Source organism: Panulirus ornatus, chromosome 29 (assembly GCF_036320965.1).
Source record: "Panulirus ornatus isolate Po-2019 chromosome 29, ASM3632096v1, whole genome shotgun sequence".
NCBI classification, from domain to species: domain Eukaryota; kingdom Metazoa; phylum Arthropoda; class Malacostraca; order Decapoda; family Palinuridae; genus Panulirus; species Panulirus ornatus.
Window position 1 is genome coordinate 3934782 of NC_092252.1, and position 15115 is coordinate 3949896.

The 15115-nt window shown below is 40.5% G+C and overlaps 1 protein-coding gene and 1 long non-coding RNA gene across 2 annotated transcripts; one reads left to right on the forward strand and one right to left on the reverse strand.

The window, feature by feature from the left end:
- Positions 1–1234: 1234 nt before the first annotated feature.
- LOC139757924 (uncharacterized) lies at positions 1235–2047 on the reverse strand. The gene is made up of 3 exons (XR_011714741.1): positions 2004–2047; positions 1352–1465; positions 1235–1311 (listed from the first exon to the last, which is right to left on the reverse strand). It is a non-coding gene; the product is annotated as an uncharacterized lncRNA (long non-coding RNA).
- Positions 2048–3663: 1616 nt separating this feature from the next.
- LOC139757925 (uncharacterized) lies at positions 3664–9117 on the forward strand. Its single transcript, XM_071678867.1, has 7 exons — positions 3664–3740; positions 5517–5661; positions 5884–6018; positions 7101–7222; positions 7473–7620; positions 7999–8151; positions 8507–9117. The coding sequence occupies exons 1-7, from the start codon at positions 3732–3734 to the stop codon at positions 8596–8598; spliced, it is 804 nt and encodes a 267-aa protein (XP_071534968.1). The 5' UTR covers positions 3664–3731; the 3' UTR covers positions 8599–9117.
- Positions 9118–15115: the final 5998 nt, after the last annotated feature.

Here is a 15115-nt window from a genome sequence, read left to right on the forward strand (position 1 = left end):
ATAGAAAATGAAAAGAATATACAGTTGTCATTAGTCCGCAAATTAGAGACAACGAAAAAAATGAATAATTAAGGACCTATCTGACAGCAAAACTATCCTGTACAAAATGATTGAGTAATTTTATTGTTACAGCGTCACCCTTCTCATAGTGTGTAGCACCATTTATTCATCTATGCAGACATTGTCCTTATGAGAACAGAATGGCACAGATGAACGACCAATAACACAGATGGTACAACAGCAAACAAGGACTGACATAGCTTCTACAAGCTGAGCTTTTTTTTATGTTTCGAAAATAGACAACCTGTCAACACTTGTCATTGTGAAAAAAACTCATTCGTGCTCACCCAGACGAGGAAGAAAACATCAGACAAATGTCAATTAACGTAGAACATAATAGGGTGTCATGGCCATCCTACCTATCATCAAGCAAATGATGAGCTACCGATAAACCTGCTGCATGAACAGTACCAGACACAAACAAAGGTTGGTATGTTGGTATGAGGATATATCCCCAACATATGGAAACCTGCCATCATTATTCGTGCGCCAACGAAAAGAGTTACACAAAGGAACTCGGTGATCTTGGTCCATTCAACTCCCTGGCGAGAATAATACGGGAATATTTATACAGCGAATCTCTCATTGTATTGGACACATTTCAGTTTTCCTACCAAAAGAAACACTCAGTGGACGACGCTATATTAACACTTCCCAGATTAGTTTACAAGCTCCCTAGAAACACTTAATTTATACGCCAGACCTTCTCTATTCAACTCCCGTAAATTCTCTATCATCAAAATACGTCTGTTGCTTCAAAAACCGTCAGATCTTGGAATATCATTTCATATATACATAAATTTGTGGTGGACTTCATCACTGGCAGACGCACGTCTGTTAATGTCACATTCAACCACTTATTGTGTTATTTCTGATGATAATGGATCATTCTTTTAGCTTAAGTGAAACACCTAATTAACCTGCATGATAAACATAGTCATCTCAACACTGAAAACATAACGAAGGAACTCGTATATAATTGAAGGAAGAATGATCCATCTTATGCTGCATTTATCATTGATGACAATCTAGTAGACCGTGTTGAAATACGGGGCCACCACTATTGATGACAAACTATCTTGGGTTTGCCAGTTTGAGAACGTAGGAACTTCAACAAAGATTACTTGAAGTTACTTTTAATACGAAAGTGAAAATACTAGGATAATAGGACTTACCTAATTTATACATTGGTAGCTGAACTAGAACTTCACCTCTCCTCTGCATCGCTCGAAGGACTAGGAGGAACTTCAACTCTCCTATGCATCGGTCGAGTGCCAAGGAGGAACTTCACCTCTCCTATGCATCGGTCGAGTGCCAAGGAGGAACTTCACCTCTCCTATGCATCGGTCGCCGTGACTAGGAGGAACTTCAACTCTCCTATGCATCGGTGGCTGTGACTCGGTAGCTGAAAGTAATGTTCTTCATAACATACATAGCCTTAACCTAGATAATCATCAGAAATAATACGTGAGAAGACTGAAGAAAAGAGGTTTATGTGTGTATGTATGTTTGTAGGATATATTAAATTTGATAAAAATACATCAGGCTAAGGATACCTGTAATCCACGTTCCTCAAACTCTATATATATATATATATATATATATATATATATATATATATATATATATATATATATATATATATATATATATATATTTTAATGTCAAAGTATCAAATAATATAATGCACACGTTAGGTATTAACAATCACGACTTCCTATGACGGCAGACACGTGAGATTTTATGTATTCATCGAGCCGAGACCTGTACGTGGTAATGGCATAACAGTGCAGGGTAAATATGCTATTATGTGATCATTTTCGAGAAGAAATGATCACACAATGAACGCTTTGAGATTCACTAATCTCTATCGATATCTGGTAGATTAAGATACCTTCATTCAATTATCTAAGTAACTTAATAATCTTAAAAGAAAGCCTTACCTCTCACAGTACATTTGGAACACGTCTGCACACTCAAAACATCAACAAACCTCTGGGCGTTGGGGCGGTGGGCAAGGAAACTGAAGGAATTATAGATAGAAGGAACGTTCGCTCCGCAATGTTTGTGTTGGATTTTGGATTCGAGCAGACGCGCTCTATCATAGAAAACGTACGCAACAGAGAAAACGAATTATGATTTAACGGTAACTATGCAATATTGAAGGTCCCCTCGAAGATTGATTAAAAAGTTAGAAAAACGAATGGTTATGTGCATGTAAGATAAAGAACTTCCCCTCTAACGATGAATTACATACTAGAAAAAAGAATGGATATCTGTATATGAGAAAAAGGAATTCTCTCTAACGATGAATTACATATTATACCAATATTTTATATCTGAGGTAACACATATTATGACATTTTCATCGTTATATTTACGCTTAGATGTAATATGATACAGCGTTTCTGCTGATGATTACTTAGATATAGAAAATGAAAAGAATATACAGCTGTCATTAGTCCGCAAATTAGAGACAACAACGAAAAAAATGAATATTTAAGGACCTATCTGACAGCAGAACTTTCCTGTACAAAATGATTGAGTAATTTTATTGTTACAGCGTCACCCTTCTCATAGTGTGTAGCACCATTTATTCATCTATGCAAACATTGTCCTTATGAGAAAAGAATGGCACAGATGAACGATCAATAACACAGATGGTACAACAGCAAACAAGGACTGACATAGATTCTACAAGCTGAGCTTTTTTTTGTTTCGAAAATAGACACCCTGTCAACACTTGTCATTATGAAAAAAACTCATTCGTGCTCACCCAGACGAGGAAGAAAACATCAGACAAATGTCAGTCAACGTAGAACAAAATAGGGTGTCATGGCATCAAGCAAATAATGAGGTACCGATGAACCTGCTGCATGAACAGTACCAGACACAAACAAAGGAGTGATGGGTAAATAACTACAAACAATAAATTACCAATGTTTACTAGGGTTGTCTAGTATACTTAGCCAACCCGGGAGCAATATACAGACCATACGTATAAGGGTGGAGGTCTCAGTTAGCTAACAACCAAATAACATCATCTGCAAACATGATTACGAAATGAAAAAAGTTGATTAAACTGACTATACATCAGCTAAAAGGAAAGTCAGCTAGATCAACAAGAGTATAATTGTATGACAGACGAGGCAAGGCGTCTAACTTAACGGTTATTCACTGTTTCTTTCGAAAGAGAAGTGAATTTTCTACATTTCTATGATACGTTTTCTTTCCATTTTCATTTTCCACATACCAAAGCAGCTGGTATGTAAGTGTTTCTTAGTAGCCATGATTGCGTGTGAGCCTCCACCATCACGCCTCACCACGCTTGCCTTCTGACCGTCGTCAGAATAAATTAAGGGAGTGGGGTCAAAAGAGGTGGTGGAGGGGACAAAAAAAGAATTTGGGGATGGTCCAAGCCACGTCAACACTGTCAGTTTCGTCCATTGTCCACAGTCACGATTAATCATTTGTTGACGACTCTCTCTCTCTCTCTCTCTCTCTCTCTCTCTCTCTCTCTCTCTCTCTCTCTCTCTCTCTCTCTCTCTCTCTCTCCTCCAGGCTTCGCCGCCACACCACCTGAGCGATCAGTTACGCCTCGCCAGCTGAGCGGCCACAACACCATCTGGGAAGCAGTGCACCAACTGTCGAACCACGGGAGGGCTTCCTTCATGTACCTGGTAGGTAAAGTACCAGACGGTACACAGGTACCAGACGGTACACCGATACCAGACGGTACACAGGTACCAAACGGTGCACCAGTTGCTTTCAATAGACCTGGTAAACTTTGATAAAAGTTAGACTGTGACAGGAGGTACACTGACTGGAGGTAAACTTTGCCATGAGGCAAACCAGATCTGTTAGTGGGTGAACTTTGACAGGAGGTAGACTTTGACGGAGGGTAAACTCTGAAAAGGTTGAAGCATTGACCTTCAGGTAAGCCCGCGACTAGAAATCAAACTCTGACCAATAAGTAAACCTAAGACGTGATGTATACTCAAGATCGGTATGTAAACTGTACGAGAAGCACAGCAAAATCAGGCCTCTCAAAAAATCGCTTCGTCTAGAGTTGGACAGAGGAGACGTTATTCGTGATTTTGATTCCTTAGAAATAAACAAAACATAACCATTATCCATTCTTTTCAGTAATACCTCATGGAAATGTAAAGTCCTTCTGTGATTAAGGCGTAGGGACAAAGGCTTTGACACGAAGCTCATTTGAGGTTGGGATCAAAGCCTATTAGGTGACAGGAAAATCATGATAGTTGTCAACTTCAGGGCTACCAAATACCAACATAATGGTCTTCAACACCTTACCTTCTATCACCTTACCTTCTATAGGTCATACGGGTAGCTTTAAGATCCGATCTCACTATGTATATAGTTCCCATGCTCAGTTGTTGTTCAGATAAAACCCCACATACCTCTAGCTACTAATTTCCAAGAAGACATGTAGAAACTTATCATTAATATTCCATTCCATTGATTCTGAACTGACCATTTCTACGAGTGTTTTCTCAAAACGTGACGGCAAATGTAGAGGAATGGAGGTGCAAGAATGACAGGGAATTCATATGACTGGTAAAACAAGGATATCTGGTTCTGGAAGACAAGGAATTCAGCTGGGGAAAGTGAGGTAAAGGAAGACAGGTAAAGATATCAAGTGAAAGAAGGCATTTAAAAGATATGTAGTAAGATATCAAGTGAAGGAAGACATGTAGAAAGATATGAAGTGAAGGAGGGCATGGAAAGAATTAAACTGAAGAAGGAACAGCAAAGATATCAGGTGTAGAGAAAGAGGTCAAGATATTAGATGAAGTCAGACGATACCAGGTGAAGGAAGGTAGAGGAGGAGAAGAGTTCCTATACTCTCCCATGTGTACCAACCTCACCCATTCCTCTAGCAATGAGTGAAACTCTCTTAAGGAAAATAAGACCTTCCTTTTGTGTGCAATAGACGGGGCGGTGAAGGGCGTGAGTTAGAGGTTATATAGATGACTAGGTTGGGCAGGTCGATCGCTAGGTCATTTAGGATAATTGGTATACAGCATGTATCTACTAACGGTGTAATTTTCCATCCCTCTCTTTTTTCTTTCTCTTTTTTTTCTTTGTCCGAAATGAGCTCCCAGCATGGTCTCATTGATCGACATACTAATTGAGGCCAGTTGCTATATAACCTATAGTTTCCCTGTCTGTGTGTATAGCTTCAGGGCTAGCATAGAAACAGATGAGAATCTCTGAAATATATATATAGTGCCTCATCCTCATGTCAAAGAACGTCGAGGACCAAATGTCTTATTAATGTTTCATTATGTTCAGGACTAATATACAAGCGAGAACGTTCATTTATCATAGTATATTTACTGTGTTTATCTGTGGTCTTCACTCAATTCATAAGATTCTTAATTCTATATACTCTGCATGTGTAGATAAATGATCCTTACGTACATCTACAGATGCACTGGAGACGAGCCAATCGTGGTGGTGGTGGGGGCGATGGCCGTGGTGTTGGAAATGCTGGACTGGTGGTAGTGTTGGCAGTGATGACGTTCGTGGTTGGTTCCTCGTTGGCTCAGAACGTTGGCATGTTTCGTCTCGCTGGTGAGGGGAATGTATATATATACGTATAAACTTCCCACGTTGGCTTCTTTTCTTCCCCCCACTTATCTTTAATTATGACCATTACCTATTCTTGTCATCTTAAACATGGCCTTTACCTATTCTTATCAAATATAATTTTGTCTGACGGGCAAATAGAGAAGAACAATAGTGACCACAGCCAATGGAAGATTATAATAGATATCGTTTCGACCATTGTACCAGGGGTAGATAAGAAGTTCGCCGGCCCGTTGTCAACCAATCGCAGAACACTGGTGTTGTTGACGTGGTCTTCGAGCCTGATTGCATGTGCAGCGTATTGCAGGAGCCAGGAGCCCTGTCTCGCCTTCAACTACCACAGTGAGTGAAGAGGGGGTGTGGTCGTACACCACCACCTGCTATCCGCTGTATAGTTGATGTTGTGTGTGTGTGTGTGTTGTAGTGATGATGCTATGCTCACTTGTAGTGATGATGTTATACTTTACTTGAAGCGAGGATGCTCTACTTTCTGAATGCTAAAGCTAAACCTTTTGGTACTTTTGCTATATATCATGGCACTGGTGCTTTACACTGTCTATATTCTATACTATTCATATACTGCCACTATATACTGTGGTACTGATGCTATACATCGTTGTTTTGGAATTATATGATGTAGCAGTAATGCTATGCATTGTAAGAATAGAGCTATACAGTATAGTGCTAATCGTAGTATCACTGCTATAGACCTATCAGTGACTAATGCTATACAACGATGATCGTACTTTTGTGCTATACTGTATAGTACGAGTACTGCACACTGTAGGGATATTGCCATATATAGTTGTTGTTGTGCTATACGGCGCAGTACTAGTGCTATACATTATAGTGCTACTGCTATACATTGTAGTTCTCCTGCGCTGTGAACAAGTCTACGGATTTTCATACGCATATTACGTAGGTTTACGGACATTCATACGTGTATTACATAATTCTAAAAACATTCACACGCATGTTATATAGGTCTACGAATTTTCATACGCATTTTACATACATCTATGGACTTACGAACACTCATAAGATAAGTCTACGGACTTTCATACGCCAGTTACGCTAATATACGGGCTTTCATACGCAAATTACGAAAGTCTATATACCTGTCAAACACAGTTTTCACTTACAAATGTAAAACAGAAAGGCACTATGTCTATAGACACCATTATTTACAATCACCACACTCTAAAACTCTACAGACAAACCCATCCACATTACATTACCCAAATTGGAAGAAAGATAACCCATTGTTCGCACACTGTAACCCATGAAGCAATAGGGCGCTGGAAAACATGGTTTTTGACCTTATGAAATCCCAATAGGACAAATGAGGATAATGGGTGATTGCTGTACCGCCATCCCATCTTGTATCTGTCTGTCTGTCTGTCTGTCTGTCTGTCTATCCGTAGGGGTACATGGCACGTGCGAGCACCTGGGATCCGCCTGGCTGGAAAACGACAATCCAATGTTACAGGACCATCCAGGCTGGGACTACTACACCCAGCACTACCCCAACCTGCCCTCGGTCGTGGTAAGACACCCCTTCCTCCCCTCCCTCCCTCCCTCCTGAAGGGAGGCCGGGCCATCCGTGGCGCTACTCCGCCAGCGGCGGGAAACGGCGATGGAGTGTGAATTTGAAACAGAGAGAGAGAGAGAGAGAGAGAGAGAGAGAGAGAGAGAGAGAGAGAGAGAGAGAGAGAGAGAGAGAGAGAGAGAGAGAGAGAGAGAGAGTCTAAACAATTACGAATTCCACCTTCTTTTCTTTTTTTCACTTCTCCCAGGATCCATGTCGGAGTAATCCGTGCGAGGCAGACAGCGTGTGTGTGCGATACCTACAGCCAATACACCAGAAGTATAGATACGATCTCGACTTCTACATGTGCACCCGACACCACTGGTACCTCGAAGAGCACAGTGCTGGACGAACTGGTAATACACAACTTACGATAGGTCTTACTAGGGAGAGTGTCTTAACCTTCCCTCCTAATCTATCTCTCCTCCCCGTGTCTTAACCTCCCCTCCTGATCTCTCTCCTCCCCCGTGTCTTAACCTCCCCTCCTAATCTCTCTCCTCCCCCGTGTCTTAACCTCCCCTCCTGATCTCTCTCCTCCCCCGTGTCTTAACCTCCCCTCCTAATCTCTTTCTTCCCTTCCCTCCCCAACCTCTTCCCCCACCCTGTGTCACAGAATCGCATCTTTGGCTACGTTAAGAAATGGATCATCTGTGTTACTACAATAAGTCTACCTTAAACTGTGCCTCGCATGTCGAATTTCTTTCTTTCTTTTTTTTTCTCTTTCCTTTTTACAGTATGTACTCACAGGATTGTGTATGATCTCGACTACCGTGGCTTCGACATAGCACCGTATGCTGGAGTATACGCCCCCGTGCAAGACGCCTTTAAGAAATGCGTGGAGCACGACTGCGCAGCTTTACTCTGTCTGAACGTCAACGATGATGAGGGTTCGTTCTGTCGTAACAGTCGTTAGGGATGGTTCGGTTGGAGTGGGGTGGGAGGTGTGGGGGGTGGGGTTTGTGTGGGGGAGGAGGGGGGGCCTTGTAACGACTGCTCTAGTTTCGAGCCATTGTATGTGGCAGGGAAAGAATAGGTGTGTGTGTGTGTGTGTGTGTGTGTGTGTGTGTGTGTGTGTGTGTGTAAATGAAGGCCTTTCTGTTTTTGTCTTTTCCGATTACTCATGATGCTTCGCTGAAGCAGAGGGGTATGTGTATACATATGTGTATATGCTGATAGGTATATGTATATGCATGTTCATGTGCGTGTATGGGCTTTTATATATATATACATTTCTCTCCTCAGTGAGGTGCTGGATGAAGACAGCGTTCGATGATGTTAAAGAAAAGGCTGTGGTTTCGAATGGCTTCGTCTTCTGGTATCCAGAGTGTCATTAGGAGGGCTTACCACTTCAGAACCCCCATCTTTCAAGAGGTATATAGTTTATGACGTCATTCTACACTTCAGAACCCCCTCTTTCAAGAGGTGTATAGTCCATGACGTCATTCCATATACTAATAATGAGTTAGTTTACCTAGGCACAGTCCATGATATATGGAATCTTCTAAAAGTTCGTTCTATGTGTGATTATTATCATTGAATACTACTCGTGTGTTCAGGGGGAAGATAGAGTTTTGTACTCGTGTTGGCTCCTCCCTTGATGCTCTAAGTGTGTACATGTGTTATATCTTTTGTTATGGGTCTATAGATATAAGAGAAATAACACTTGTGTTCAGTGGTGCTTTTATTATTGGATTCTTTATCATCAATATTGTAACCTCATTCATCTATATTACATCATACATATATATGTATACATGTATATCATTGTTTTCTATAATCACAACACCTCTTTGAATACATAAGGTTTTAAGGGCTATGATTACTTTTAGTAAAACTATATATGATATTCGTTTGATTCATACCCGTAATATGTCTATCAAAAAGTAAACAAGAATATATTACATTTGGTAGTTGATGATTGGTGCATAATCATCGATATTGTGAAATGATTTGGAAAGATGGGGAAAGTATGCAAGGATGACTGATTTTGTCTTTGTTGCTGTTCCTGAGAAAGGAAAGTGGTGGAAGGGGATGTTTGCGGAACGGTGTGGAATGGAATGGTGTGGTACAGAGAGAGAGAGAGAGAGGAATTTCCGTGATTCATCGTAGCCTTTATATTTGTTTCGATTATCTACTCATCTACGTTACATGACCATAATTTTGCCTGTCTAATCATTCAACATTATTAGGTTTATCATACGAGGGACTGTATGATCAAGTTGTTCAACATTGACGCACATTTATGTTGATCTCTTTCATGAGAAATGACACTCCAGCAATAATATTTTGTTTCCTAAACCAGTTGAGCACCTTGTCACAATTGGCCCATTTTGGTCGACATTTCTGTCGACCACAGTCACAGGTTCATTTCTTTCAGATTCGACTTCATTTGCTTCGTTAACAAAAAGTCTAATGAATTCATGGTGGGTATGTCTGACTCTCGTAGTGAAAGAGCACAGATATCTGACTGAATCTCGTTTGCATGAGTGTTCGATACCTTTTTTGGAACCGATTCAAAGCATCGAACTCAATGAAAGCAAAGTGCATTATGCAAGTGCTTTGTCGAGTCTCCGTACATTGTACTTATGACTTATGATTCCGGCCACTTAAAATCTTGTAATAGTGAGGCAATCCTGTCTTGCACTTAAGACGGGAGAAGTTTATGTAGTGAAGAGGTATAATCGTCCTTCTCTACACTAGTAGGTAAAGTAGGTTATCCACATCTCTAGGTAATTGTTTTGACAACATATCCAACACCAGCTGAAGTGCGTAGTATGATTTCTAAAAGTGTTGGAGATGATGCTGGGAAAAGACGTAGGACCAAATAGTGTTGGGGAAGTTATGGAGAAAGTTGTAGGACGAGCGAGTGTTGGAGATGAGTTGGGGAAAGCTTTAGGGTAAGAAATGTTGGAGAAGATACAAGGAAATCTATTGGGCGAGGAGAAGCTGGAGACGATGTTAGGGAAATCTAAATGTCGAGTGCGTATTGTAGGAGTGGGAGGAGATACAGCGGGATGAATAGGTCATGAAGTCAACGCAAACGTGAATAGGTTGATTGATCTGGCGTTCAATGTCATAGATCCGGGGTACACTGTACCGGGTTCAAGATACAGTGCACTGGGTATAATGTGCTGGATCTAAGATGCAATGCGCAAGGTTCCTGGGCACGTTAATCTTTCAAGAACCGAACCATTAAAATGCCTCAGACAAATCAAACTATAAAATGCCTAGTTAAAAGCCTCTTTGATCTGTAACACTTTCCCTCGCCAAACACACTCACACAATCTATCATTAGATTTCTCATTTCCCCAGCTTGCTTGAGTGCACTTTTAACTCTAATTACCCTAGATTGTACTTCACTGACATTAGACTTTGCCTCAAACTATGAGAAGCACTTGAAAAATATTCTCACGATAGTACTTTGACATTTAGCCTATTGCAGATACGAAATTTTCATCCTTCACTTATTATTTTTATTTTTTTTTTTTTTATTGTTATGGACCAGAAATCATGATGATAGATACAGATTTTACGTCAAACTCGCCGAGAGCAGATACCTTGAGAGAATAAACTTTTGAAGCGAATACCTTTGAAATAATTCTTCCCAAAATCAGATATTTTGAAAGAATCATCCACTATAGCACATGTTTTGAAGGAATTATCCTCAAAAGTAGACATTTTGAAAGATCACTTACTAAAGTAGACATTTTGAAAGAATCATCCACAAAAGCAGACATTTTAAAAGAATCATCCACAAAAGCAGACATTTTAAAAGAATCATCCACAAAAGCAGACATTTTAAAAGAATCATCCACAAAAGCAGACATTTTGAAAGAATCATCCACAAAAGCAGACATTTTGAAAGAATCATCCACAAAAGCAGACATTTTGAAAGAATCATCCACAAAAGCAGACATTTTGAAAGAATCATCCACAAAAGCAGACATATTGAAAGAATCATCCACAAAAGCAGACATTTTGAAAGAATCATCCACTAAAGCAGACATTTTGAAAGAATCATCCACTAAAGCAGACATTTTGAAAGAATCAACCCGAGAAGACGACACATTCAAAGAATTAACGTAAATCAGGCATACTGAACAACACTAACCCGTAATGAACTGATTAGCAATGAATCATTCACACAAAGGTAATAACAGGATACACTCCATAGTGTTCCTAATGGTTCCATTAGTCATAAGTGATTAACTCCCTCTCCCCTTGTGACCTTGGACATATCCCTGGGTGATCGAAAGAGAGTTTTTTGTTTTTGTTTTTACACTCATGTTGCCCCGTCTCTTAACTGGTACTTATATACCATGCTATAACCTCATTGAGTGTATTTAGACACACACCACACACACACACACACACACACACACACACACACACAACACACACACACCACACTAGCCTAAGCCAAATGATAAGTTTGGAGTTGTCTTATCTCTAAACCATTGTGTATAAGTAAATAGGATAATTGTCTTTATCTTTTATCATGACGAGTCATGGAACTCATGACCATGGAATATCAGCGAGGTTATGCAGCAAAATCTTTCATTTCACACGACCTCAGGATCTCCATGATTTAGATGCATCTGTTGGCAAGAGATCATGAAATAGACATGAGAAACATCGAGGCAGGAGGAACTTACAGGTGCTACGGGTCTGCTTCAGTCGAGAGGAGATACGAACCCTTGAATTCACGTCGCAAATCATTGCGAGTAAATATAATTTTCCTTGCTGATGATAAAGAACTATTTTGTATATTTTTTTTTTCTTTCGATGAGGCTTGAGGTGATTCTTATTCAATTTTGGGTCGTAACATATTACCTTTTTTGGTTTTTGTTTTTATCCTCAAGTTTTCCTTCGCTGCCTCACAGCGAGCATTACGAATCAGCGAATCAGCTCCGTTGCTTTCTATTTACATGGAGATGCAGAGCCGCGAATATATCCACGTGTGGTGAGACACATGATGTATAGTGTGTATGTGTGTGTGTCTGTACCCGAAAACTTCCAAATGTCAGACTGGAGACTAACCCATGTAAACCAGATGGTGAATCCAACCCTATGTAACCCAGGCAGTGAACTCAATACCATATAACCCAAACAGTGAACTCACTACCATATAACCCAGCATTTTGGCTTTGCATATAACTTCCATTAAACTGATCAACCCGACAAGACTTTTAAGGGAATTGGAATCTTTAAGATAATAGGTGTCCTATATATAATAATAATACCATGACAAATATTCAAATACTTATAGATACTTTTAAGAATAATCTTGGTAAATATTCCGCTTCAAGTCCGCGCCTCGTTAATCACAAGGACAATATGTAAATTATTCCGTTTGAATTGTCTGTACGCCTTCTATCGTTGACCACACTCATCAGCGAATTTCTTATATCTTCTTACGCCAAAAACAGCCTCGAAGGGACCCAATCGTCTGTTGCTGTTTGAATTCCTCTGTATTTCTTGTGTATTCTATATGTAACCTGTTCATACCACGTTGTGGGGACTTCAAACTCTTCCAACTGCTTCAGGTGTGTCTGTGGAGGAGAGTTCGAAGCAGCGATACGAAGTGAGTGAATGGTCGGGTCTTTGCGGTGAGCGGATTCGAAGCAGAGTCACGTCCCAATGAGACTTGGACGGTGGAAGTTAGCTTAGGATCAAATTGCATTCCAAAAGCGCGTGAATCAATCAGTACACATTGTGTGAGATTAGAACTAACTTGTATTTTCTAACGATGTGACTAAATATATGGAGAGAATACGTTAAGAATTCATTTTGTTCTTATTATGTACATTCTAAATACTTTTATGATTGATGTCGATTGCTGAATAGATCTGACTAACTTTGTGATAGATGTTTATATCTATATACATTTCAACCAATGTTACGATGTCACATCAAATGGAATAAGTGCATTTACCATTATCAGAAACCATTTTCTCTGAAGGCTATTTTCAATTTTCTATGCTTGAGAAAAGGGGAGGACTTAGATGTTTTTTCCTTATTGGGGAAACATTTAGAGAGCATTTAGTGAAAGGGGTTTATCAGTCCTTAAACGCTACAATATGTGGCTAAATCTAAGGATTATGACAAATGAATCGTGTGAATTACTTTCATTTTTTTTAAAGGCTGCTAGTAATTAACACGAATGATTTCAGGGGTCATTAAGAGAGGTGATTAACTGAAATGGTTATTGTTCAGCATGCTTGACAAGCGTTAATGAAGAACTGCATCATTTTTACGATCTTGACGATAGTAAAATATGAGGTGCTGGATATAAGGTACAAGAGAGAGAGAGAGATAAACTTACAGACGCACACACACACACACACACACACACACACACACACACACACACAAGATATATAAACCAGCAGTTGCATTTCCCAACATGAACCGAGAGAGTCAATTGCTACCACACCTTGTGCGTCATCATCAACAGTACCTCCCCGCCTCTCCCCAGCCTTCCCCACCCCCAGATGCAATCGCCGGAGGAGAGAGAGAGAGAGAGAGAGAGAGAGAGAGAGAGAGAGAGAGAGAGAGAGAGAGAGAGAGAGAGAGAGAGAGAGTGTTACGTCCAGTGAATGGCGTTGAGATGCGGGAGGCGCCTTGAAAGCCTTTTCTCTCTCTTTTTTTTTTATATATATATATTATCGAAGCTTCACAAACTTACCACCAGGGAGGGAGAGGAGGGAGGGGAGGGTGGGGGGGAGAGGAGGGAGGGAGGACACAGAGGGGACTACCACCCTCCACTTCCTCCCCTCCCACAGCCCCCGACCGTACCTCCCTCACCACCCCACAACAGCAGCAGCAGCAGCTGGCGTACAAAAGTTTTGGCGTGGCTTGAGCAGCAGAGAGAGAGAGAGAGAGAGAGAGAGAGAGAGAGAGAGAGAGAGAGAGAGAGAGAGAGAGAGAGAGAGAGAGAGAGAGAGAGAGAGAGAGAGAGAGAGAGAGAGAGAGAGAGAGAGAGAGTCTCATCTCTCATGCCCCCTTACTTAAGGACGACCACCGCAAGACTTGACTGGCTACTATATTAGTGGTCCACTGTCGACGCACTGGTGTCTCCCACTCTCTCTCCCTCTCTCTCTCTCTCTCTCCCTCTCTCTCTCTCTCTCTCTCTCTCTCTCTCTCTCTCTCTCTCTCTCTCTCTCTCTCTCTCTCTCTCTCTCTTGTTTGAGGAGTGACTACGGTCCATGATCTTCACATACGAGAGTGAACTTGTCTCATTTGACCAGGGAGGAAAAGAAAATTTGACTTTTTCCCCTCCCCAAGATACATTCTTTTACTCTCTCTCTCTCTCTCTCTCTCTCTCTCTCTCTCTCTCTCTCTCTCTCTCTCTCTCTCTCTCTCTCTGTATATTTGTAAATAAATGGGCGACTAATTATCTTGATGAAGGCCATCTCTTCGAAGATTCAGGTAATCGCTCGCCCTTGCCCTCTCAGTTAACATAACAAAAAGGAAAAAAAAAAGAAAAAAGGAAAAAGAAAATTCCAGGAATCTGGAGTCAGAGACTAATTCCAGAGGGTCAGTATTGGCTCATCTGTCGACTGGATCTTCTCTAGACCTCTTGGTTCGATGCCCTGTGTTGGGAGAGAGATTGGTTTGCCGATAATGTTGATTGGCTGATCAGTCATTTATTTCTTTAGTTATTCACAAAAAATATTAATTCGTTTTTGAGTTCCTACTTTTCTGATGGAGTAGTTTTCGTTTTCTTCGAGATTTTCATCCATGAGTGGGACACATTTGAAAAAATTTTATCTGAGATTTTTCCAGGTCTGTGTACTCAAAAATCCCTATAAAAACAACTTTTAGGATTTTTCTGAGAGCGAAAAAACT

Coding starts and splice junctions, on each gene's coding strand:
- LOC139757925 (XM_071678867.1), top strand. Junction 7,621..7,998: donor GCACAGTGCTGGACGAACTG/GTAATACACAAC, acceptor TCCTTTTTACAG/TATGTACTCACAGGATTGTG. Junction 8,152..8,506: donor GAACGTCAACGATGATGAGG/GTTCGTTCTGTC, acceptor TTCTCTCCTCAG/TGAGGTGCTGGATGAAGACA.